Source organism: Durio zibethinus, chromosome 12, assembly GCF_047325235.1.
Source record: "Durio zibethinus cultivar Kanyao isolate XHJ-2024 chromosome 12, ASM4732523v1, whole genome shotgun sequence".
Taxonomy (NCBI): domain Eukaryota; kingdom Viridiplantae; phylum Streptophyta; class Magnoliopsida; order Malvales; family Malvaceae; genus Durio; species Durio zibethinus.
This window is the reverse complement of record NC_143173.1, coordinates 25,912,604-25,936,548: the sequence shown is the minus strand read 5'-3', so window position 1 is coordinate 25,936,548 and position 23,945 is coordinate 25,912,604. Positions and strand designations below refer to the sequence as shown.

Sequence of the window (23,945 nt, the reverse complement as noted above, 5' to 3'; positions counted from 1 at the left end):
CAATAAATGCAAAAAAGAATTGAAACACATTGTAATGATCTAAGTATTTACTTTGCATGAAGGCTAGATAATTAATATAGTAATCAAACTCTACATATCTTAAAACATTGGACCCTGAAAGAGGCAGTGGAGAGAGTTGAGGTGAAGGGATACCTTGTATGTTTGCTTTGGTACAGGGCTCAGGGTGAGGTCCATTGCTAGATTGGTGAAAGTGCTTTTTTCGCAAGAATTTTGTTGTTGCAGTGGGTTGATGTCTGAGCTTAAAAATCAAACCAAATGGAGCTTGCTTTTCTTTTTTCTTTTTTTTTTTTTTTAATGTTTGATGTTTATTTTTGTTAGGTTAGGCATCTTATCATGTTTATTTTTGCGATTAATCATGGTTGGTAAAGGGAAAGAGAGTAAATTCATTCTCCAGACAAAAGTGGATTGGAAAAAGCTGGAGGGACCAGCATCATCAAAGGGATGGGAGCCTTTTGCTCAACTGTGAATTCTTGATTATAGCTGTATTTCCCTTCTTTTATTTTGTTTTCAAAGATTTGTTTGTACAATAAAAGAAATTGGAGAAAAAAAATTTTATATACACTAAAAATTAAATTTTAATTTTATCGAAATTTACTTTTTAAAAGAGATGAAAATTAAAACTTAGAATCCGAGAAAAATGTATTTGATTAGACATTTAAAGGATAATTTTGAATGTCATAGGATCGTGTTTTAGACTAGAATTTCTTCATTTTTCTCATCTTATTTTTATCATCAATTGAGTTTATGATATTTAACTATAATAATTCACCAAACTATGAAACTAATTGTTCAAAGATCTCAAAACTATGTTTGCATTTTGAGGCTTGAAGAAAGCCTAAAGCATTATTGGGCCTAAAATATTTAAAGGGCTTAGGGTTTAAAATGGAAGCCCATAAATGATGTGTTTTAGGGCCAATTTTCCATGGGTAATTTATGAGGAAGCCCAAGAAAACAGTGAGCTCCAAAAGTTTTAGTTTGATTTCGTAGGTTTGGCCCATTCAACAAAGGCATGTATTGAGCTGTTGTCTTTTGCTTCCAAGGGCAAACAAATTGGAATTGGGCTGTTGTCCTCATCTTTGTAACTGGGCCTTGGTGCTTAGATATGTAATTATTGTGAGTGATAATGATTCAAATTAAATTAAATTTTATTTTTTTAAAAATAATTTTAATATTATAAAATTTTAAAATATAATTTAAATTTAAATCGATTTTTATTTTAAATTAATTTGATTTGAATTGAATTTTATGGTTTTTGTTTTTAAATTTTTTTATTTTTTATTTTTGTAATAAATTTTTTAATATATTCATATATAAAATAATTATTTTATTTTATAAAAATTTTAAAAATATATAAAAATTAATAAAATTATATAATTTAATTTAATTTTTTATATTTTAATCTGAATTTAATATATATATATTTAATATATGAACTTAATACAAATCGAATAAAAAAAATTAATTTGAATCAAATGAATATTATAATTGTAAATCGATTTTTTATTCTTTTGATTTTTTTTTTCGAACAAATTTTGAAAAAAAATTTTTTTTTAATTTTTTATTTTAACCCAATCTTTCGTTAAAGTTTTCTAGACAGGGTTGCCGCTTTCATTATTTTTTTTCCCCTTTCTTGATTAGCATCGGCTTTGTATCTTCAAAGTAAATTAATTGAAGTACAATATGTTCATATTATAAACATGAAATTTTGGAAGTCATTATCGATCTTACCCATCATTTTCCAGGAGTTAGAAAAAAAATGAAAAATTAGAACATTGGTAACGTGGAAAATGTGCATGCAATTGCTATCTTCCATCCTTCACTTCAATAAGCCATGACTTTTTGTTTTTCAAAGTAACCTCTTTCAAAAATTTGTTATTTTTTTATATAAAAAACCTAAGAATTAAGAAACATTAAAAAAGAAAAATTTTTAAAAGTTAGAGAGTGAATTCAAATAAATTAAAAATATATATTTGAAAATTTTTTCGTCGAATCGACGCAGAAAGAAAGTATATTCCTTTGTACCGAAGGTGACCAAGCTGTCGGAAATGTCTTAAACCACCAAAAACCCCTGCTTTTTCTGTCGACATTAGGGTTTCTTCAAAATTTTCCTTCAAAGTTCAAACTTGACCCAAATGAGCAAATGACTTCCCTGTTTTTCTTTCCTTGATTTTTCCCACTTCCTTCTTTAAAACCCATGTAACAACAGACCTCAGAAACCCAAACCCCCTGTAAAAAAAAGATTTTTTTTAAAGGAGAGAACTTCGACAAGATTGTGAATATGGAGGCAAGAGTTGGAGTGGTGGTTGAAGGAAGCCAAAGGGCGTTGAATTCAGCCCACGGAGCTGTCGTGGATGCTGGGGCTAGAAAGTTTTTACAGCAGCAACAGCAACATGGGCGTTCTCCAAAGCAGGGTCTGAATCCGCAGATTGGAACTATTCAACAGCTTCTTGCTGGTGGTATTGCTGGTGCTTTTAGCAAGACTTGTACGGCTCCTCTTGCTCGTCTCACCATCTTATTTCAGGTCTGGTTTACGGTTGCTTATTTAGTTTATTAAATTTGGTGATTCTTTTATTGATTTTTAGTGGTAGTTTGATCTGGGTACTTCGTAATTTGTTGATATTTTTCGTTTTTAAGTTGAGCTGGGGGTTGCAAAAATGAGGGTTCTTTAGCTCGGGATGGATTTACTTTGTGAAACTTTTTTAAGGAAAATTATAGCTTTAAAAAGTTGGTTCTGAATAATATTTAAATAAAAATTAGATAAAAGATGGAGAGGATTATACATCCTTTTTAGATGGCTTGGGAAGTTAAATATGTTGTCTGTTTGGTCGGTTTTCTTTTGTTGGAAAGTGGTTCAATAAAACAGGCAAATTTTTTTCACAAGAAAGTTAATTTTATTGGATTCGGATGAAGGGATTAAAACTCTTCTCAGTAAGGTATTAGGGTCACATTTAGCATGAAATAGCCGAGTAATAGTGGCGCTTAATGATTTTGAATGATATATTTCTAAATATTTGTCGTGAATTTACATACTGCTTACTGTTACATTAAGCATGGGAATATGTTCTACATTAAGGTTGGCCACCGAATGATCTCTCCTTTTCTCAGGTGCAAGGGATGCACTCAGATGTATCAGCATTGACCAAGGCTAGCATATGGCGTGAGGCTTCACGAATTATTAATGAAGAAGGGTTCAGAGCATTTTGGAAAGGCAATCTCGTTACCATTGCTCATCGTCTTCCCTATTCTTCAGTCAACTTCTATGCCTATGAACGTTACAAGAGTGTATGTTCTGGTTTTTTTAAATCATATCTTTGCTTTTGTTTTCTGACATTCTTTTTAATTTCATTCATTCCTCTGTTTTTGCAGTTGTTGCAATCTATTCTGGGCGTGGAAAATCAAAGAAGAAACTCCAGTGCTGACCTCTGTGTTCACTTTGTAGGCGGTGGATTGGCTGGAATGACTGCTGCTTCTGCTACATATCCACTGGATCTTGTAAGGACACGTCTCGCAGCACAGGTAATATCAGTTATATGCGAGTGAATAAGGTGCTTGCATTTTGCCTTTCCCTACCCTCTGAACAAGATTTCATATGTGGTCTATTGCTTCCCATTTGATATATGTGATGTTTCTGTTTTTCTTCTCAAATTCAACTATTCTTCTGAACTTGGCAGAGAAATTCAATATACTACAGAGGTATTTGGCATGCTTTTCATACCATTTGCAGGGAAGAGGGATTTTTGGGCTTGTATAAAGGACTTGGAGCAACATTATTGGTATATTTACTGTTGTCTTTTAATTCTTTATTTTCCCATCTCATTGTCTATAATTGCTGCTGCAATGACATGTGTGATGCAGGGTGTTGGACCAAGTATAGCAATAAGCTTTTCAGTATATGAGTCTTTGAGATCTTATTGGAAGTTGCAAAGGTAAAAATTCTTCTTGGTTTAGATTGATCAATAGCATGTCTCTTTTATATTTGTTGTCTCCGCTTGGTGTGCTCAAGCTGTAACCTGTTTGAAATTTCTATGATTTTACATTAGGCCCAATGATTCCACTATCATGGTCAGTCTTGCCTGTGGCAGTCTCTCCGGCATTGCATCATCAACAGGTAAGCAATCTGCAACCTGCCCTTTTGTTTGAGCCTTCCCACACTGTGTTGGTATAGTTGGGTTAAGGGGTTTCTTTTCCCTCAGCTGAGTGGATTAGGATTTTCATGATTAATGTTTTTGTTACTTATTTTCTCAAGGTGACACACCCCTATGGTTAGAACTTGGGGTTTTCAACATGGAGATCTCAAGTTCATAACTTACGAATGGGGGGGATGGGGTGGATTTTATAAGATGTTAATTTATTCTATAGCCCAACACCCAGTGTGGATCCTTATATAATATATATGAATAGTAAGTACTAGCTAGTAGTAATTATTTAGAAGCTATATCTGATCTCTGCTGACTTTCTTTTTCTTCATCAATAATTTGCAGCAACATTCCCTATCGATCTTGTGAGGAGACGTATGCAATTGGAAGGGGCTGCAGGGCGAGCCCGTGTTTATAAAACTGGGTTGGTTGGGGCTTTCAGGCATATAATCCAGTCTGAAGGCCTTTGCGGCTTGTATAGAGGGATTCTGCCTGAGTACTACAAGGTAGTTCCTGGTGTAGGCATTGTCTTCATGACCTACGAGACATTGAAGATGCTTCTATCAAGGATCCCTACCACTTATTAGCTTCAGTTCTGTTACAGTCTGTTAGTCATTCAGTTCTCAAGATGACAGGAAACCAAAAAAAAAAATAGGGTAAAAAAATTGAAAGCAGTCAGTTAACGGTAGAAGCTTGGTAAGAAAAAAAAAAATTTTTTTTGTGGTATTAGTTGAGAAACCCTGGTGGTAAATTTTGCAGTTGCTGCTGCTATGGGTATTTTTTTTATGTATAGGATATTAGCACTGTAAGAGTGACGATAAGTGTATCCACTATCTAGTTCCAGCATACTTAGGCCTTAACATTCTGAGAATTAGCAATTATTGATCATATCATCATCGTCATCGTGGTCATCACGGTTTTGTATGTCGTTTGTTTGTTGCCTGCCTCCGGCCCTCCTTGCGGGTGGAGCTGGCTGCCAGTGTTCATTTCCTTTGTATTTGAGGTGATATTAAATCACAAACTATTGATATTGACGAATTGAAGCCTATGATTGATTTTCATGTATGGAAAATGAAATGTAGGAAATGATGTTGGTTGAAGGTATCCATCCTCCTTTTGCTTACAGCAGAGATCAATGTGTCCATCAGGTCTAGACAAGGCCATTGCTAAAGGATCATAATTTTGATTTGTTTCACTAAAATATTTGCAATCGATTAACCAATTGGTATTTGTTAAAAAAACAAAATGAAAAAATAAAAAAAGATTACTGATCTACATCATTCATGCAACATTCAACTCATGTTAGAATATCTGTTACTCTGTTCCAAATGTGCATTCAATTTCTCAACAATAGAAGCCGTAGCTTTTAGTTTTTATTCTAGTTTCCTGGTCCCTGATTGGAAGGCCTGGCATGAACGAAGGAGGGACACAACCGGATTGCACGCACAATAGTGACATATCAAGTAGAAGCAGTGTTGGGGTGCAGTTGTTAGCCTAAGATGCATGCAGGAGGGATTTATTCTGAGGTCAGAAGTTTGCTTTGCTTCTTTCAGCATATTAGCAGAAAAAGAATGTTCCAGGCTTCTGCCGATTGTGCTGCTTCCGAAAACACACATGAAATCAGACACATGTTCCATTTCCTTGTGCAACAGCGTACCTGATTGATGACTGCTTATGACATCCGAAATGGCATTAGATTCTCAAGGGAAGGACATTCTGGTGAAGGCTGTAAGAGATTGTGTTTTGTTTGTTTTGTACACAATAAGTAAGAGCTCAATTGATCATTAGCTCCTTGCTTCAGTCTTGAAATGCATCCTTCAGATAGCTTCCCAACCAAACAAGGCTTTGTGAGATGGGGACAGTAAGGTGCCTTTCAATGGCAAAGAGAATAGAATATTCTAGTCACATCAAAGCCGATATAGCCCATGAAACCAGATACTAGATATAAATGTGGCATACCTTTTCTTTTCAACAGTTTATGTTCGATAGAGAGAGCTACAGAACCCCAAATTAGAAGATGTGTTCATAAAGCTCAAGATTCTTTTATTGGAAATGTAAGCTTCAAGCAGACTAAAAACCCTTCTATTGTTTCATATTGATAGGTTTTGGCACAAAAGAATTTTCCTTTTCCACAGTATTTTCAATAGTGTTAAAATAAATTGAGAATCATTTTATAAGCAGCCAGGGAATATCTCTAGTCATGAGGAATAAGCAGTCAAGATCATCACACAATCATTGTCTATGGAAAGTAAGGCCATGATTGGTTTGAGAAGAATAGAATCAAAGATGCTGATTTGCATTGGAGCACCCTATCCCCCTTTATTCTTTTAACACTTTGAGTCCCCAATTTATGGAATAAATATTCATGTTAGCTTTAGGAGCCATTATAAATATCTGTATTCAACCATGAAGGCCTCAACCTCTACCTTGTGTTTTTCCTTCCTCTTCCTTAAATCTTCCTTCAACATTTATTTTCTTTACAGAGTTCATATTGGTAAGGATTGGGCAATCTGCATCCTGAGGTTTGGATCAACATCTTGTTTCCTTGTTGCTCTAGTCCTCGGCATGCAGATTACCTCTTCCTCACTGGCAATACAAAACTTGTCAGAATGTAGTTGCAGTACAAAGAAGAATTCATGGTAAGCCAAAACTCTTTGTCCTTGCATTTGCAAATAATTTTTCCTCATTCTCTGGCAGTTCATGCATCAATTGTGCTGCAATTTCTTGTAAGATCAAAACTGATGGGGACTTTTAATGGAGATCTAAAAAAGCTCAGAGTTCTTGCGCTAGAGAATCTTGATTAGAAGTAATGATGTCACCTTGAAGCAAGTGAACAAGAACTGACTGAAGTAGCAATCTGAAGAGAGACAGGAAAACGAAGAATTATCACATGTTAAATGTATCTTTCCAAGCCATATGGAAAGAGTACGAAGGTGAAACTGTCTTTTACCCTTATTTTGGTAAAATTGAGCAAATTTCATTCATCTGCTACATATGACCATGTGGCTAATGCAATGTGAAGAATTTAACACCTAAAACCTAAAACTGGAAAAGAAAAAGCCTGTAGAATTTGACTTATGAATGCTGTACTTTGACTAGTCTCCCCTAAACTGATCAATCTCTTCCAAGGAAAGAAAAATTGTAAAATAAAATTACAAGTGAAAGAAACTTCACCAAGATCAAATCCCCACCCCCACCCCCCCCATTTCCAGAAACAAAATCCAACTATTAGCTCCCGATAAAGTAGTTTCTTGCAATGGAAGCTCAACTTTCAAGCCTCTCGAAAGAAACCCCAAAAAAGAACAAATTTCAGAAGGTTCCGAGAGGGTAAGAGAAACCCCACTCTTCTTCTTAAACAAAGAAACCAACAAAATCAATAAAAAAAACTATAAAATTAACCTCTATCCTTTCTTGAGCCTTTTTCACCTTGATCTCATGAGGAACACGCTTAGCTCTTGCCCAGAGCACTCATCCGGGTTCACAAGGTGAAACGACTCGGAGTCAGCGTTACCAACAACATGCTCATAATTAGTCCTCATGTACATGATCTCCCCCGAACCTAACGACCCGAACCCAGAAGGTATCACGCCGGCTCCAACTGTTGTAGACTGTATTGTCTTTAACATCAGTCGGTTATGGCGGCTGGCTTTTCTTTTTGTAGCAAACCCAATCTTTCGACCATTGCAGTACATGGTCCAAATAGGGATCGAGTGGAGAGGACAGGAGCTGAGTTCGGAAAGATCACATTCGAGAGCAATGCGAACGATGCCACAGCGCATTTCTTGGACGAGTTGGTGAGTTGGGATGGAGAGTTCGAGGAGGAGAGAGGGTTTTGTGGAGAGACGGTCGTGTTGGATGCAAAACCAGACGTGGCCTTTGCGTTGGCCGAAGATGGTGCCTATCACCATGGACCTGGAAGGGCGTGCGGAGGCTGATATCGTCGTTTCGAGATCGGTTGTTGTTGTGGAATCTTGGGAGTCTTTGTCCTGGTCTTGGTTTGTGATGGCGATAGGGTCGTCAAGGTCGTTTCTGAGGGAGGTGCTTAGGCGTTTCTTGGTGGGGCTAATGGTGGAGTTGGCGGTGGTGGGGGAGAGACAACGGAGGAGTCGACGGAGGGCGTCGCTCCTGGTCATTGGTTTCTTGGATCAAAGAAGACAGATAAAATCAAGGGGTCAAGAGGCTCTGATGCGTTGGTGGGGGTGCAAATGTGGGAAAGGGAACTGTGGCTATGGACATGCATATAAAGTCTTTAGAAACAGAGCGGGAATGGATATAGCCGTTAGATTTGGAAATTTGCTTTGTTATTACCTGTCAATTGGCCCTGACGGGGCCCCTGGTAAAAAGGCTGGCAAGTGCATATGGTCCACGTGGCAAAAACGATGACCACTCAGGTTATCAGTTGATTCATTACAATATAATTCTGAGCAAAAAATTCAAACGTGGGTCCTCCTTTTCAAAGAATGGTCAGAGTATTACCATCTGAACCTGTCTTTTTTTGTGCTAATTTCAATGTTCTCTCTCCATTGGTCCGCGGGCCTCCGATTCTTTTTTATCAGTATGAGTATTGGTCAGGTAACGCCTTGCAAAGAGATTGAAATAAAAGGAAATTCAGGGCTACCATGCCAGACACGAGGTAATAGAACTTTTCAAGCCTATCCTTGTTAAGGTCATGACCACCTAACCATGGTGATTTCCCACCTTGGCTGGTTGTTTTGTAGACGATATTGACAAGAATGGAATTCAAAGTAGCTTGCAAGAGATAAGCTGACAAAGAAGATGCTCCAACAACAGTTCTACTTCTCATGGACTCTGACAATTGCGTGGTGAGAAATTCCATTAGGTTCATTGCAGCAAATGCTTCTAGCAAACCTGATAAGGCAAACTGTGGCAGGGGCATTTAAAATGCTCCTAGGAGACTCGAAGGAACCTTGTTTCAAAGCTGCCGCCTGGCCTTGCTTCCGAATAACGGAAGCCACTTATGAGCACAAGATTGCAATCACAATACCGATGTTAATCCTCAGTGTAATTAACAATCTTTTAGCCTTCATGCTATTTTCCGTGTCTGAGGTACCCACATTTGCTCATAAATGAAGATCCATATGGCAAGGGCAATCATTGATGAGAGTCCCATCCAACCTGGGGGACCTGGAAACTAGATCCGAGCTGTTTTCGTTGTCTGAATCGCTTGAAGAAGTACAATTCTACCCTGCAGGTCCATGGTTATGAAACAACCAATTCCTGGTATCCAGACAAGCATCATTCCAAGCAACATTTTGAGATTTTCCACTTGTTGAATACTGCATAATCTCCAACCATTCTTGGGCTTGCCTTTGTCGTCCAACTCACTTGGATCAGCAATTAAAGCAGCCGTGTATAGGCAACTGAATCTTTTGGTGTGTGAGAGTTTTGATCCTGATTCATGGAGGTCAGGATCATAAAAGGAGTGCCCGGAAGCCGTTAAACTACCCTTTCTAATGGCTGCTGTGATTACTTTAACCATGTCAACAAAAACACTTCCCTGTGGCTTCATTATTATGTAGGCGCGACGTCCAATTATGAAAATCACAAGGAAAGAAAAAAGCAGCCATTTGGAATGGCAAAACCAATAATGCCACTGACATTGATCTGATCATAGACAATTCCTGTTAGAGCTATCACGAGGCGAAGGTGAATGTGAAGTAACACCAGTTAATGCTGGATGGAGGTCTTAATTTAGGCACACCTGCAGTGAGGGTCATGGTTGCCATCCCCCTGATTGACCATAACTTTTAGAACAAAATATTGTAGTATATACAAAAAATTACAATCAGAATTCATCCAAATGACATGATTGGAGAAGAATTCTTTCATTTATGTTTCAGTTTTTGAATCTTTCATGTTGGATATCTATGTTCATGAACTGTTTTTGAAAGGAATAGATGGCGCATGGTATTGAGCACCAAAGTTATGGGGATGCCATAATAATGAAATTCAATTTGTTACACTCCAAGATCTTTCATTCTCTTGGATCTCTCAACATTTTCTATATCTATATTTAATTAATGAATTTTAAAATATTGTTTGTAATCATTTATTAAATTTACTAAATAAATATAAATCAAATTTATTTACAAATTATTCATCAAACGCATTCTGATTCTAAATGAGTATTTCAATCTGTGCATTCACCACCTGAACCAAACGGTAGCCATCAAATTATGATGTTCAAAGCTATTAATTAAATGGTCCAATATCCGTTTATCTTTCTTTGATTTAATACTGAGACTATTTCATTGAACTTCCCGTCATGCCCAAGCTGTTAAACTGGAATTTTATGTACATTTTCCATTTGTAATGTTTAAATACTCTCATAATGCAGGAATCTGCTGCTGGAATCCATCCCATGCTGTAAGACGTTTCACCATTGCATGTGAAGGAACCTGAAAAGAAAGCATACCAAGCGGAAAACCATGGCACATCTGACCATTTATCATTCTTTAATCGCAGAAGTGAGAATATTACAACATCCAAATAGGATACAGTTGAGCCATTTTAACACCCCAATTCCCTGTTACTCAAAGAATAACTGTACATACAAATATTTTTACACAGTGAAACAGGGTAAGTCAATATGAGCATGAGTTAAAAAATTGTTCAACTCTATGGCTGATCCTTGCACTTGAGAAGAGCCATCCTTTGAGATCTTGAGTAACCTTGCCTGTTTCTAAGAAAATCAATGTAAGTTCGAAGTCTATACCGATCCAAGTTTGTGAGGGAAAAGGGAGGATTGAGAATGAGGGATGGTGCTTCGACTAGTAGGAAGACCAATAAACGCACGGCCTTTGAATACAAAAAAGCTGCACTTTCCATATCACCCATGAGCTCATCAACCTGCAAAGACACATGCAGGACAATTTTCAGCCGATGAGATTACTTCAATTGTTATCTTCTATCACCTTAATTTAAGAAAACTTTTATGGCATTCATCAAATAAGTAAATAGGTTCATTTCATATCGTAAAATAGATCTTCGCTTGATCTATTCTCCTATTTTGTTTTCTTCACCTCGTACAAATGGTATAAAACAATGCCCAGACAATTAGATAGATAGATATATACAATTTAGGCACATTGAATGATATCAAGGTGAGAAGAAGAGACTCACTCCTCCATGTCTCCCGGAAGTAAGGGCAGCCTGAAATATTGTCTCCATTGCATCAGGCATCTCTGTACTTCCTGCAATCATGGTAACAAAATGATCATTTAGAATATTAGTTGAATAGCATGAATACAAGTGACTTTGTTTCCTTACACATCAGCAATAGTTGTCATATACATTTAGTTCCTTTCTTATCGTTTGAACAATTTCAAAGTGGATCAACAAATATGATGCCAGGAGAAACAATTATCAAAGGCATACCAGGCTCAATAACCTTGGCAATTTCCTCAGCATGCTCAACTCCCCGGAGAAATTCCCTCTCTATCTCTGAGGATATATCGTCTGGCTCTTCAGGGCTAACAACACCCTGAAATTCTTTCACATCAGATGTTCCATGCTTCTTGCTGGCACTCCTCAATCTGCTTGTCTCTTGGCTTCCTTCCATAGCTGATACAGCCTTTGTATGGCAAATATGCAATGCTTGCTTCCAAATTGCAAGAATTACAAGCTGGATTGAGAATGCTTCAAGTTGTCTACCTGCCTCAATCTATCAAAGAACCACAATAGTGTTGCACAGAAAATAACCTCAATAAATCTTGAGACAGCAAAGAAAATACCGAGAGCTAAGCTAGCAATATGTGCTACACAAGCAACAGCAATCACCATTGAGAGTGGCATTGAGTTGCATCATTTAAAAACTTCTACCGTTGCAAGAACCTTATTGACCGAAAAGTAACAGAAAGGATTAACAGAAAACGGGAATAGGCAGACAATCTAAATGTGTTTAGCTGTAAAGACTTCTTACTTCAAATCTTCAATCATGCAAACATGGGGAAAGGATAATGGGAAAGAGAGGGAACAAGTCATGCTATTGTAACACTCTGCATAATGCACTTATAATAGGTGTATTATGGACTGACCTTTTCATGCACTAATTCTGTAATAGAAGATGCACACTGCTGTAATGACTTTATCCTTGTCATATAATGAGATGATGGCTGTTCCAGAGTATCTCCAATATCCATGGATCCTTGAGAAGTCCCAGGGGCAGAACTCTGACTTTCCAAGCTTCCTACATGACAGATGTTAACATTGGTGGCACCAATGATAGGCATGGGGGCAGTTGATGTGGTATTATTGGTAAAGGGGATTAGAGGTGGACTATCTGATTTGTATGGAATATGAGTACTAGCCGAAGAAGATGACAAATCCATTGGAGGTCCAGAAACAAGAACATAATCTTGGTCGATCAACTCCAGTGAGTCCCCAACTATGGAAACAATGCAAGAGTGACAGTTAAACCAGCCATGTTATGCAAAGGATGACAATTGCTTAGAACATATATGCTTAGCAAGACATCTTGGGAACTAGATAATATGTAACTGAATTGAGAAATGGAACATATAAGATTGCTAGTACCTCTTGAACGAGTATTCACAGATCTTAAATCCATGGAATTGTGAGGTTCATGTAGTGTTTCACCTGAAACCTTATGGTTTTCAAGTCTAAAACTAGTATTTTTCAATTTATGTCTCGTACCACTATATTTGGATGTAAAATCAACTTTATTCAAAGGATTAGAAGTTGCTTCTCTAATATCTTTTGCATCAGGAGAAAATCCATGAGCAGATTTCATCGAGGACCTCTTCTTTGCATAGGAAGGGCTCCATTCAGGACCACTAGAATCATCATCCAGAAAGAAAGGAAGATAATCCTCTTGAAAGCCTTCCTCAGTGTTCCTTACAGGACTGCTTTCAGTCAAAGTATAATCAGCTGTTGTTCTTGAAAATCTATGACTACTGCATATGCCACAGAGTTTCATTATTTAGGGAACTGAAGGATAATGTATATCAAGACAAGATGAGAACAACCATTTCCTCATTTACCTTAACAATTCGTCTGGTTGGCCCTGAGAAAGAAATGGGTGGTTAAAGAACTCTTCAAATGTTAAACGTTCCACTGCAAATACAAGGATAAAGAGCACAAGGAGAATGAGGGCAAGAACATAAATAAGAATTGCTCAGCACTCAAAACACATTGAAAGCATTGCTGAATGAAACATGATTTTTATGTTTCTCTTTGCTCATTGTCTTGACAGATCAACTAAAGCTTTATCTTAGCATCATCTTCCTTACATGGTCTAGCACACAGAGACTATGACTTATATTACAATAATTCCTCTAAGCTCAATTAACAAATAGGTGGTTAACGTCATTCATGATTAAATATCAAAGCATAAAATTGCATGCCAAAAGTAAGGGATAAGAACAATGATTACAAACTACAAAATTCCGAAAGAGGTTGAAGCCTAGAAATTAGAGTGTCCTTTCATATACCTCTAATTTTGGCAATCCTCATTGCCCCAGAACTAAGTAGCATCTAATAGTGAAATGATTGTCTTGGCGTCTAATATGTCAGCAAATACTTCCAATTGTATATGTCAGAAGCTTGTAATTTATACTAGACTTGTGGAATACCTGGATTACGACGCAGCAATTTTTGACATAAATCTTTGCAATTAGCAGTCAAATAATTGCTTTCTGCAGGGAAATGCAACTCAGTTGATTTCACAATGTTCTGGAGTAACTGCATAACACCAGATATGAGAAAAAGATCAAGGGAACAGCAAAGGCACCAAAACAATCACCAGTTCACTCAGGTGATTAATTGCAAGTCTAACATTAGAACCTCCAAGGACCCTAGGGACCACTTTACTCAAACAAAAGTGTTAAAAGTTCATTAAACCTGTATTTGATCATTTCCAGTAAATGGAGTTTTCCCAGTCACGAGTTGAAATAAAATAGCACCTACACTCCAGAGATCTGCCTGTGTATTAAGGTCAAGGTTAGTAGGCAGTAATTTCAGGGATGAACAAGTGAAAGGAAAAGGAGTTGGGTGTAGAGTAACTATCACCTTTGCATCATACTTCTGCTGTTGCATTATCTCTGGAGCCATGTAAAGCGGTGAACCACATAATGTTTCAGCAAGTCCCCTAGGTTGCAGAGATCTGCCAAAAGAGAACAGTAATGTTACTATCGACTATTGGTGAAAATTTCATTGGAAAAGCATATGTGAATAGCACAGTTAGAAATAAAGTTATATCATTTTCATCTTCCCTCTGTCCACAATTAAGGGTTACATAAACAAATGAACTTCATTTTAATTGCAAAATGACACCAATGGGATAGCATATGCAAAAGATTTTCAATTGTAAACAGAACTCTAGAAGAGAAAGAATAGTAGACAATAATTATGAAGAACTTCTTTGACTAATATCAGTAATGTCAAAATCAATTATGCTGGACTATTCCAGCCATGGTTATTTGTGATATTATTTCCAAACATATCAAAATTTTCTGAAGCCACAGTTTCAATTCTTCACCATGTTGACCACCAATCTAGGCAGTGGTTTCTGCCCTAAGATCATACCTCTTACTTATAAATTTGAGATTGAAACCATTCTCAAACCATCTAAAGCTAGATAAGCACATAAAACAGACTACAAAAGAAGATAGGTGGTCTCAAATTGTTGTCTCAACAACCAAAAGAAGTACTTGCAATGTTGCACCATGTAGCAAAATTCAAAGAGCCAAGGATGAGGCCTAGAACTAGGAGGATGGAAGTGTAATTTAAAAACACCCCATAAGTAGGTGGGTCAATGTGATCATTTACCTTGCAAATCCAAAGTCCGCAATCTTTAAAACTGCCTTGCTGTCATTTGTTGAGAGAAGAAGATTCTGTTTGGAAAACAACAAACATTACAAAGTGAATATATTCAAAGAAAACTTCACAGCATAGGCAAGACTAGTATATACCAAAAGGATGTCTTTTAACATCAAGAACCTAGGAATGCACATGTACCAATATATACAACTTTATGACATTCCTTAATGTGGTTCAAAAGCATAGGGGAAAAAGGTATCAACTTTTTCGAATAGTACGACTTTTCGAATAGGTTTGCTTCTTTATCATAGGCATAAGCATCCATAAAATTGGATCAAAATTCGAACTTGAACCAAATGGAATGAACTGAACCTGAGGCTTTAGATCCCGATGTATAAGATTATTGTCTCGGAGAACTTGTAGGCCAGCCGCTGCAAGAAGATATAGGAGTTTTGTGTGACCAAAATTTGATAGATAAGGGAAACCAACAACTAGACACATTTTGCAGTATACCTAGCTGCTGCATGAAATGCTTTGCGGTTGCCTCAGGGACACTTCCATGGCGTGTAATGTACATAGAAAGATCCCCCCCCTTGCAATACTCCAATACAATATGTATCTTTCCAGGAACCTAAGATATGCATATAAACCAAAATTAAAAATATGATTTAAGATAAATACAATAAGATTGCTCAAGTGAAGTAAAAAAAAAAAAAAATGACACGGCATATCAGCATTATCTCAAATTTAATTTCAAATCAAAGTATATTATGATTAAGTGACATTTCCAGATGACCTCAAACTTGGAAAAGATCCAATGTGAAAGTAACAAAATACCACTCCAACCCATAGAGCAAAACTGCAACTTTCATCCCTCCACTCCACTCCAAGCAGTCCATGAAATGAAGGGCCACAGCATAAACACAAAAGGAGGAAGAGCTTCGCAAACACGTGCATGAAAAATAGTTTTTCAATTTAGTCCTCCTTGAACACAGAAATTTTAACAAAAATTTTTCAAATTTTCAATCAACTCCTTCCTTTCTCAATGGAAAGTCCGCAAAACATTTCAACAAAAAATTCTCTGTTATTTTAATATTTTCTTTTTTAAAATAGGAAAAAACTTTCCATAGAAATCAACGGCACCTCAAGTTTCAATCCCTACCTTACTTAACCAGCTCAATTTCTAACAAAAAATCCAAACTTTTTCCTCTACTTTCTCGGCATCCAAACAACACCTAAAAAACTTTTAGTAAAAGTAAACAATTTTTTTTTAAAACGAAGAAGAAGAAGAAGAAACGAACCTCAATAATATCATGCAGTCGAATAATATTAGGATGATTAATTCTCTTCAAAATACAGATCTCCGACATCAAACTATCCTGCAACTTCTTATTCAGTCGACTCATTCCAATCTCCTTTATCGCCACCTCCGTTCCATGAACTCGATGCCTCGCATGCCAAACAATCGAGAACGAACCGGACCCGATTTGTCGGCCTACTAAATAGTCCCCTACCACTCTTTCCCTCCCCGTTGCTTGTGCCATTACAGACGAACTTGGAGAAAAAAAAAAAGAAAAGAGAGACAACAAATCCTAAGATCCGACGCCGGAATTTCAAGCTTAAATATTAGAGTATCGGGTACTGCAATTCAGATCTTTCCGAAGATTCGACCCGTATTTTAAAAGGATTTGTAGCTGGCCGTGTAAAGGATAATATGGTGATTGGTGACGAGTCACAAAGAAAGGGGTAGAGTTGGTATCGGTGCAGGTTTTGTTCGTTCGATCTAATTGTATATATCATTAAATTTAAATTTGATTTAATTCAAAAATTTTTTATTTTTTTATTTTTTTATATTTGAATTTGATTTTGATATAATATTATATAAATTGTATCTGATTCGAAATTAATAAAATATTATTTTTAAAATATAAATATTTAAAAATATAATTATATAAATATATATATATAAATAAAAAATTAAATAATTAATTAAAAAATAATTTTTATATAATATCGAGTCAGATTGAATTTACTTAAAACTCGAACTCGATTCAACATTAATTTTTTTTTAATTTTATCCAATCCAAAATTCGAATTTAAAAAAAAAATTAACTCTATAAGATTAGATCGGATTGGATCAAAATTCGTAGAAAATAAATTAAATCATCGACCCTAAAAAAGAGAGGATTCTAATTATTATTATCAATTTAATTATTGAGATTTTTAATTGTGATTAGTGATACAAGCTAAAGTATGATAGAATAATATAATATAAATATAACAAAAATTTATAAAAATAATATGATTAAAAATTTTAATTAATAATTATATATAATTTAATAATAAAAATATATTTTAGAATTTTGCAAAAAATATATAATTTTTATATAAATGTATAATATAAATATATAAATTTTAATATTTTACACTAATGTATAAACAGTGTTGTCGTTTTGTGAATTTGATTGCTTCTTCGAAATCAATAGCTTAAAAACGTCGGAATTGAGATGGAGTAGATTTTAATGTACGGTTAGCTCTACGTTGCAACTTTATAATGTTATGAGCTGGCTAGTTTTTATTGGATGATTTTGTGTGCTAGGTGGTATGGAAAAGTTGCCAATGCAGGCTTTTAGAGTACGTGGCGCTGAGGCATTGGTTGGATAATTTTGAAGAGACATTTCCTCTTTTTACAATTTATTTTTCATTTTCCACGTTGTGTTTTAAGAGGAAAGAAAGCCGAAAAATGATAACAAATGGATTTTCTTTCTTGTCTTGGTACATAGTATTTGGCTTTTGAAGGAGATAGAAAAATCTTTACCGGGTTTCTTCATTCATACCGAAAATAAGAAGCAAAACACTTGTTCTCTTTTGGGTTTACTTTCTTGGTCATTTCCCCTTTTGAGTCTTCAAGTTGGGCGGCGTCGGCAATGAACAATTAAAACAATTTGGATCTAGACGAGTTTTTGGATTGTCCCGTTTATAGTAGAATAATTAAAACAATTTGAATCTAGACAAATTTTTGGATTGTCACTTTTATAACATAAATGATAATAATTCATATGGATCAGATTTTATTTAATTTTTTAAAATAATATATAATATTATAAATTATTAAAATTTAATTTGAATTCGAATCAATTATTTTTTTACTTTGATTTAATTTAAATCAGAATGGTTTGATTTAATTCATATATTTTTAAAATTTAATTTTTTTATTTTTTGTATATTATTTTAATATAATTTTTAATATATTTCAATAGTTATATATAAAATAATTATTTTTATTTTATACAAATTTAATATATATAAAAATTAATAAAAATATATAATTTGGTTCGATTTAGTTTTTTTTTATTTTTCACATTTCAATTTAAAATTTAATCTAAATTTAATATATAAATTTAATATATGAACTGAATAAAAAAAAATCGATCCGAATCAAATCAAATATTATGATTTTAAATTTTCGATTTTCTCAATTTTTTTCTTATTTTTAAAAACATGAGGTTTAATTTAAATGATTTGTTAATCTCTTTTAAAACATAGATTTTCATAAAATTAAAGTTCAATTTTTATATTTATTTTTTTATTACTTATTTTTTTGTTTTTTTTATAAAAAAAATATCGATAATATGTAGGAAAATTTTTTATTGACCTCTGCTTTTAAGTTTAGAAATCAAAATTTGACTCATTGATTATCAACTATCCAATTGGTATGTACCATTATAATTTATGATTATAAACATTCTCTTTCTACGTTTATCATTTTATAATCTACTATGATTGATGTTTTTTCATCTTTAATAATAAATGTTTTGTTTTTTTAATTGTTAAAAAATAAATCTAATTAATAATTTTATATTTAAAAATTAAAAATCCATTTGAATGAACAATTAATACGACTCTCTCTGTATCGATCCTCGTGAAATGACATTAGATTTTGCTCATCCAAATGCTAATTACACTTTGATATTTTTCGTTATAGTTTATGTTCCCATATAATCACCATGCCTAATTAATCCTAAATTCTTTTTCTGACTTTGTAATAAATGCCAAATCAATTTATGATTTACACATAAATCATGCTCATAATTATGTGATTTATTAGTAAAATGTTAAATTTTTAATTTTAATAATTAAAATTAAATTTCTATAACTTCAAATATAAAAAAATTCTTATCAAGTCACCCGTGAAGTTTTAAGGAAGACATTGTTTAATTGGTAAAAAAATAAATAAAATTGATTAATTATTATGCGTGATTAAAGTTTGGTCCAAAATAAAAAGAAAAATAAATAAAACACATCCGTTTCACTTTTGTATGTAAGTCAATTCCTCATGCCACTTTAATTAATAAAGGTATTTCTTTAATGAATATTTTATGTGTTGTAATATTTTGAGAAACTTATAAGATATCACTTGAAAATTTTATCATTAATAATCATATTAAACTTGGGTTTCAATATATAAAGTTCACATTATTCATTTATGTTTATACCATCCTCTACATTTTTCATCATTCTTTTTCTTCATATATTTGTATATAATTTCTTGTTTTTACCGAACTAAAAACAATACTATTAAAAAAAAAAAAAACTGGCTTACAAGTTTAAAAATATAATAAAACATATGCATCTTTGTTTTTTTTTTTTGGGTAAAACACATGCATTAAAATTGACTTATTCATGAAACAAACTTCACGTAAATCTCTTTGATTTTGCTGTGTTTGCACGTTAAATCAAGTTAACCAAGTAATTTTATACGAAGGTTAGGTAATTACTAAATTTGTCTATAAATTAGGTCAGGTTAGGCCGTCTTTAAAAAAATATCTCTAAAGCTTGGTTTAGAGATTAAGGATGTTAATTTTATTTAAATTGAATCAAAATTTTAATTTTTTATTTTAATAAAGATAGATGAGTATTAAAATTTGAGAATAAAAATAAAAATTATATGTTTTTAAAATTTTTATCGGATAGTGTACGTAGATGTATACTATATCATTTGTCCTACATTTTATATATTTGTATATATAATAATTTAATTTTTATCTAAAAATATAAATTTTATTTTAGATTAATTATAACTAATATATTTATATTTAAAAATATTATATAACTATACAAAATAAAAATAAACAAACTAAAAAAATAATTTTTAATTTAAAAAAAATTATTAACAAAGCATCACCAATACTCATTAAATATCTATGATGATAAAAATGAATTTAAAATACTTATTATTTATGGTTACGAACTAAATATAATATAAAAAATCAAAGATAAAAATGAAAGATGAAAATGTTTTAAGGACCTTATACTTAACAATTGACGTCTCTTATATAAACTCAAAATTTTTTTAAAAATCTTTATTAATATTTTAAATTGACACAATGACATTAACTAAAAAATAAAAATTCGGCCTAAGCCCAGATTCAAAAACTCCGATCAATACTGGACAATTTATTGTATCTACATCCTTAAGAACAAAGTAAATAAAATTAGGTTTAACCAAAGCAATTTCATAACCCGTCTGGGTGGTGTAGTTGGTTATCACGCTAGTCTCACACACTAGAGGTCCCCGGTTCGAACCCGGGCTCAGACACATGGAATTTTCCTTTTTCAGCATTTCTCATTTTTAGACCAACCATCTCTCCAGAAAAAGGCACTCCACAAAAAGGCTTCCAAAAAAATAAAGCATCTAGAAGCATCCCTCACTCGTACCTCGATTTAATTTCCCTCAGCTTCAGTTCCTCGTGAAAATTTTCTTTTTGCCCCACTGATTTGTTAATTTCTAGGGTTCCGTAGAGTGAAAGAAAGAGGATCGTACGTAATCAAATCCAATGGATTGGGGAAACGTAACCGCCGAGGATCTGATCGACGCGCTTCGTGAAGTTGACTGGTCATCGCCCCCGCGACCTCTCTCCGAATTCTTCTCCCGGTTCACCATCCCTCGATCGTACGCCAAATGGAACAGCCGCCTTAAATGCAATCTCTACTAGTAATTTTTCTTTAGTCTCTTTTCATTTTAAAAAAATTCGAATCAGTTTGAATCTTGATGGGTGCTGTTTGGTTGCCAAGAAAAGAAAAGAAAAGAAAATGTCCAAAAAGAAGAAAATTCTTGAATCTTGATCGTGAATGTTCTATTGCAAATACTAGATCAAACCCTTTATTTCTTTTAGCTTCTTACTTTAATTTTATGCTTTTTTTTTTTTTTGCAGCTATCGAACCAATTATTTCTTGATGATTGTTCTCATTCTTGGTAAGTAGAGAAAACCGTTAGTGCAGCTCGAATTTATTTTGACTACATGTATTTTTATATATAATTTTTGTGATTTTGCAGGTTTGGGATTCTTGAGGAGACCAGTTGCTATTTTAGCTGCTATTTTAACAGCGCTTAGCATCGCTTTTCTGAATGATAGGTAAGCTGCTATGTTACACCTCTTTTTTGTTTAGTGTTTTGAATTTTAAGTCACTCAGGTTGTTACTTTTGAAATGGATGGATGGATGGATGAGCCCTAGTATTGAAGGTTACCATATGGGTTAGATTTAGTTTTCTGATTCATGTCGGTACCATTGTCTTTTGGTGCAGCTTTGCTGGTACTTTTAGTGAGAAGGTGACAAGAACTGTGAGGCAATTCTCTCCACATTTAGCAGCTAAGATGAGGCCTCCCCTCACGTAAGTTTTATTTACTTATGTTTGTGTCTGCAGAGTATATATTCTTGATTTGGTTCATTATTGCCAGACCTGTTATTCGTGGACGTCCGTCAGCTAAAAGAGCGATTCACATTTGTGGTTGGCCTCGTTGGGTGTTTGTCTTCGTATTCTCTTCTGGTAACAATATGTTTGAGAACTGTTTTCTTTCCAAGTAAAGCAAGATCGATCAGTTTTCCATCCAATATAGTTGTGTAGAAAGCAACTAATTTTACCCCTCTTGTTGCAGTGAGTTTCATCCTTTGGTATGTATCCTGTGGTCTCTTGACTGTGCTATGTGCACTTGCCATTGCACTTCTTGGTATGTCACCTCATTTATTTTTTTTCATTTCTCTGCGTAAGAATGTTACTTTTTCATCTAACTCTTTCTTTCTCTGTCAGCCACTGTCCTCCATGCAAGTTTTAGAACACCTAACCTAAAGGCTCGTCTTAACACTTTTCGTGAGGAATTTCGTGCAGTTTGGCGCAATTACAGTGAGCTGTAGCTCACATAGTCTATAGCATGTGAGTAAATCTGCATTCAATTTTTATTGGATTTTGGTTTCTTTTTTCATTTGTAGTAAGGTGTTCCCTTGATTAAGAACTTAGTGCTGTTATTCTTGTTTTGCTTCTCTAGTTTTCAGCTGTTAAGCTGTTGGGTAAATTCACCTTCTTAATTTTATTGATTTTGGAATATTGCACATATTCACATGCTACTCTTATATATTCCATGCTTGTGGACTTTCTACTTCACTGTCATGATATGCACGGTTGCGTATTTGTATCTCCCCTAAATTCTGTCATTTGTTTGTGTTCGTTGTCCACGCATGCATGGTGTTGTGTAACCTTCTCAATATAGTGTTACTGATTGCTCAGTATCTATAAGCATCATTTAGTGCTTTATTTTCATCCGAGCATGGTAACTTTGCAATTGAATGGCACTATAGTTCTCTTATAACTTCTACTTTCAACCTTTTTCGTCAGCAATGTAAAATCCTTTAATATTTGAATTGTAGCGTGCATCTGATATGTGTGGTTTTGGCTTAAACATAAGGGAGAGTACGTGGTGTTTCATTTCATGATATTGATTGTTACTGCTGTCTTTGGTTTCAGGCAGGGATGGTTCTGACGATTTGAAACTTGTACAGCTTGTTATTGTGAGGTTGCATCCATCTGCTGTTGATGTTTCTACAAAATAATTTCTTTGGCTGGATTGAGGTGAAGGCTGCTAATTTTTGCATATAACGAACAAGGTGTAAACTGTCAAGTCTCTCTTTATTTCTGTAAAGCAGACCATTTCTGTTTTAGTCCATATGGTAGACACATTGGAGGATGTTTTTATTGATGATACCCCTTCTTTAAGGAAAGAACAAAAAAAGGTGCAGAATTGATATAAGCAGTTGCCTCATGTATGCCTACAGTTGTTGGGCAAGTTGGCTGCGAATGTTTATTTTAGTTGCACTCGATTCTTGGTTCCTTCTAGTAGTTTCCTAGTGTGAGTTTAATGCTAAGATAGTGTAAAGGTCTTGCCTTTAGAAAGAATGTTTTTTTTGAATGATTTTACGCCTATGCATTCTTTTCTGCTCTTGTTTGTTTGTTCCTTTTCTCCATGGTTTGGAATGGATTGTAAGTCCATGCTATTGAATTAGTTTTTGTCATTTTTGGTGAAGTGAAATGGATGTATATGTAAACGTAGATAAATAATAAGCCTAGGTAATAAGAAAAAAGGTGGTTGCCGCCCCTGGCAAGGTGAACCTGTAAAGAAACAATGACGAATTGGTAGTCTTCTTCCGTTCAGTCCTCGACTTTTGAGGCAGTATCATTGGTTTCTTTTTCTATTGGGAAATTTCCAAATCACCTTCCTCATTTGCACCCACCCCTCCAGCCTCGTGTCTCCATATCTGTTGATAATCGAGTCCTGTCACATTGTGCCACTTGCTTCAATTCATTTGCCTGAATTTATTCATTGCCGTGGTAGTTATGATAAGGGTTGGAATTTGTCTGAGTTTGAATTGATATAATATTAAGTTTGACATGATGTTTAATTTGAAATTTAATGGTCTGATTTGAATTTAATCGAATTTTATTATTTTAATTTAAATTTAATTTGAGATAAAAATTGAATTATTTGAATAATTTTGATTAATATTTAAAAATAAATTTAATTATTATATTTGATAAAAGTTTAATTATTTATGTTTGAATTTGAAGTTAAATTTGAATTTAAAATATAAAAATTTGATTATATTTGTGAATTATTAAAATTGAGTATAAAAATATTAAATTTGATTCATAAATTA

General features: G+C 34.1%; 4 protein-coding genes and 1 non-coding gene across 10 annotated transcripts; 3 read left to right on the top strand and 2 right to left on the bottom strand.

The window, feature by feature from the left end:
* The first annotated feature begins 1,960 nt into the window (after positions 1-1,960).
* Positions 1,961-5,218, top strand: LOC111296970 (uncharacterized). Of its 2 annotated transcripts, XM_022891476.2 has the most exons (7): positions 1,961-2,542; positions 3,127-3,303; positions 3,388-3,537; positions 3,693-3,794; positions 3,877-3,947; positions 4,062-4,129; positions 4,503-5,218. In XM_022891476.2, the coding sequence occupies exons 1-7, from the start codon at positions 2,300-2,302 to the stop codon at positions 4,742-4,744; spliced, it is 1,053 nt and encodes a 350-aa protein (XP_022747211.2). In that variant the 5' UTR covers positions 1,961-2,299; the 3' UTR covers positions 4,745-5,218. The 2 variants fall into 2 exon arrangements, with proteins under 2 accessions (XP_022747211.2, XP_089597625.1); XM_089741499.1 differs by having other exon boundaries at positions 2,224-2,542; positions 3,127-3,537.
* A 2,236-nt stretch (positions 5,219-7,454) lies between these two features.
* On the bottom strand, positions 7,455-8,338 carry LOC111296971 (protein MIZU-KUSSEI 1-like). The gene has a single exon (XM_022891477.2). It carries the CDS (start codon positions 8,288-8,290, stop codon positions 7,580-7,582), a length of 711 nt encoding a protein of 236 aa, XP_022747212.2. The 5' UTR covers positions 8,291-8,338; the 3' UTR covers positions 7,455-7,579.
* Positions 8,339-10,590: 2,252 nt separating this feature from the next.
* LOC111295968 (serine/threonine-protein kinase ATG1c-like) lies at positions 10,591-16,722 on the bottom strand. Of its 4 annotated transcripts, none has more exons than XR_016326206.1 (13): positions 16,259-16,722; positions 15,471-15,588; positions 15,330-15,388; positions 14,967-15,031; positions 14,208-14,301; positions 14,040-14,120; positions 13,772-13,880; positions 13,181-13,253; positions 12,714-13,093; positions 12,215-12,564; positions 11,448-11,841; positions 11,301-11,371; positions 10,591-11,027 (listed from the first exon to the last, which is right to left on the bottom strand). XR_016326206.1 is itself a non-coding variant. In XM_089741496.1 (13 exons), the coding sequence occupies exons 1-13, from the start codon at positions 16,499-16,501 to the stop codon at positions 10,797-10,799; spliced, it is 2,160 nt and encodes a 719-aa protein (XP_089597622.1). In that variant the 5' UTR covers positions 16,502-16,722; the 3' UTR covers positions 10,591-10,796. The 4 variants fall into 4 exon arrangements, 3 of the variants coding, with proteins under 3 accessions (XP_089597622.1, XP_089597623.1, XP_089597624.1); XM_089741496.1 differs by having other exon boundaries at positions 11,556-11,841; XM_089741497.1 differs by having other exon boundaries at positions 11,556-11,841; positions 12,215-12,366.
* A 3,760-nt stretch (positions 16,723-20,482) lies between these two features.
* Positions 20,483-20,556, top strand: TRNAV-CAC (transfer RNA valine (anticodon CAC)). The gene has a single exon. It is a non-coding gene; the product is annotated as a tRNA-Val (tRNA).
* A 52-nt stretch (positions 20,557-20,608) lies between these two features.
* On the top strand, positions 20,609-23,203 carry LOC111297216 (PRA1 family protein A1-like). 2 transcript variants are annotated; one of them, XM_089741494.1, is made up of 8 exons: positions 20,609-20,952; positions 21,173-21,213; positions 21,295-21,373; positions 21,544-21,630; positions 21,698-21,786; positions 21,896-21,967; positions 22,048-22,170; positions 22,759-23,203. In XM_089741494.1, exons 1-7 carry the CDS (start codon positions 20,795-20,797, stop codon positions 22,149-22,151), a joined length of 630 nt encoding a protein of 209 aa, XP_089597620.1. In that variant the 5' UTR covers positions 20,609-20,794; the 3' UTR covers positions 22,152-22,170; positions 22,759-23,203. The 2 variants fall into 2 exon arrangements, with proteins under 2 accessions (XP_089597620.1, XP_089597621.1); XM_089741495.1 differs by having other exon boundaries at positions 20,619-20,952; positions 22,794-23,203.
* Positions 23,204-23,945: the final 742 nt, after the last annotated feature.

Coding starts and splice junctions, on each gene's coding strand:
- LOC111295968 (XM_089741496.1), bottom strand. CDS start 16,501: ATGGCACAAGCAACGGGGAGGGAAAGAGTGGTAGGGGACTATTTAGTA. Junction 14,121..14,207: donor AGCAGAAGTATGATGCAAAG/GTGATAGTTACT, acceptor CTTAATACACAG/GCAGATCTCTGGAGTGTAGG. Junction 13,094..13,180: donor CAACCAGACGAATTGTTAAG/GTAAATGAGGAA, acceptor TGGCATATGCAG/TAGTCATAGATTTTCAAGAA.
- LOC111296970 (XM_089741499.1), top strand. CDS start 2,300: ATGGAGGCAAGAGTTGGAGTGGTGGTTGAAGGAAGCCAAAGGGCGTTG. Junction 2,543..3,126: donor GTCTCACCATCTTATTTCAG/GTCTGGTTTACG, acceptor TCCTTTTCTCAG/GTGCAAGGGATGCACTCAGA. Junction 3,948..4,061: donor TCTTATTGGAAGTTGCAAAG/GTAAAAATTCTT, acceptor ATTTTACATTAG/GCCCAATGATTCCACTATCA.
- LOC111296971 (XM_022891477.2), bottom strand. CDS start 8,290: ATGACCAGGAGCGACGCCCTCCGTCGACTCCTCCGTTGTCTCTCCCCC.
- LOC111297216 (XM_089741494.1), top strand. CDS start 20,795: ATGGATTGGGGAAACGTAACCGCCGAGGATCTGATCGACGCGCTTCGT. Junction 21,631..21,697: donor AAGATGAGGCCTCCCCTCAC/GTAAGTTTTATT, acceptor CATTATTGCCAG/ACCTGTTATTCGTGGACGTC. Junction 21,968..22,047: donor ACTTGCCATTGCACTTCTTG/GTATGTCACCTC, acceptor TTTCTCTGTCAG/CCACTGTCCTCCATGCAAGT.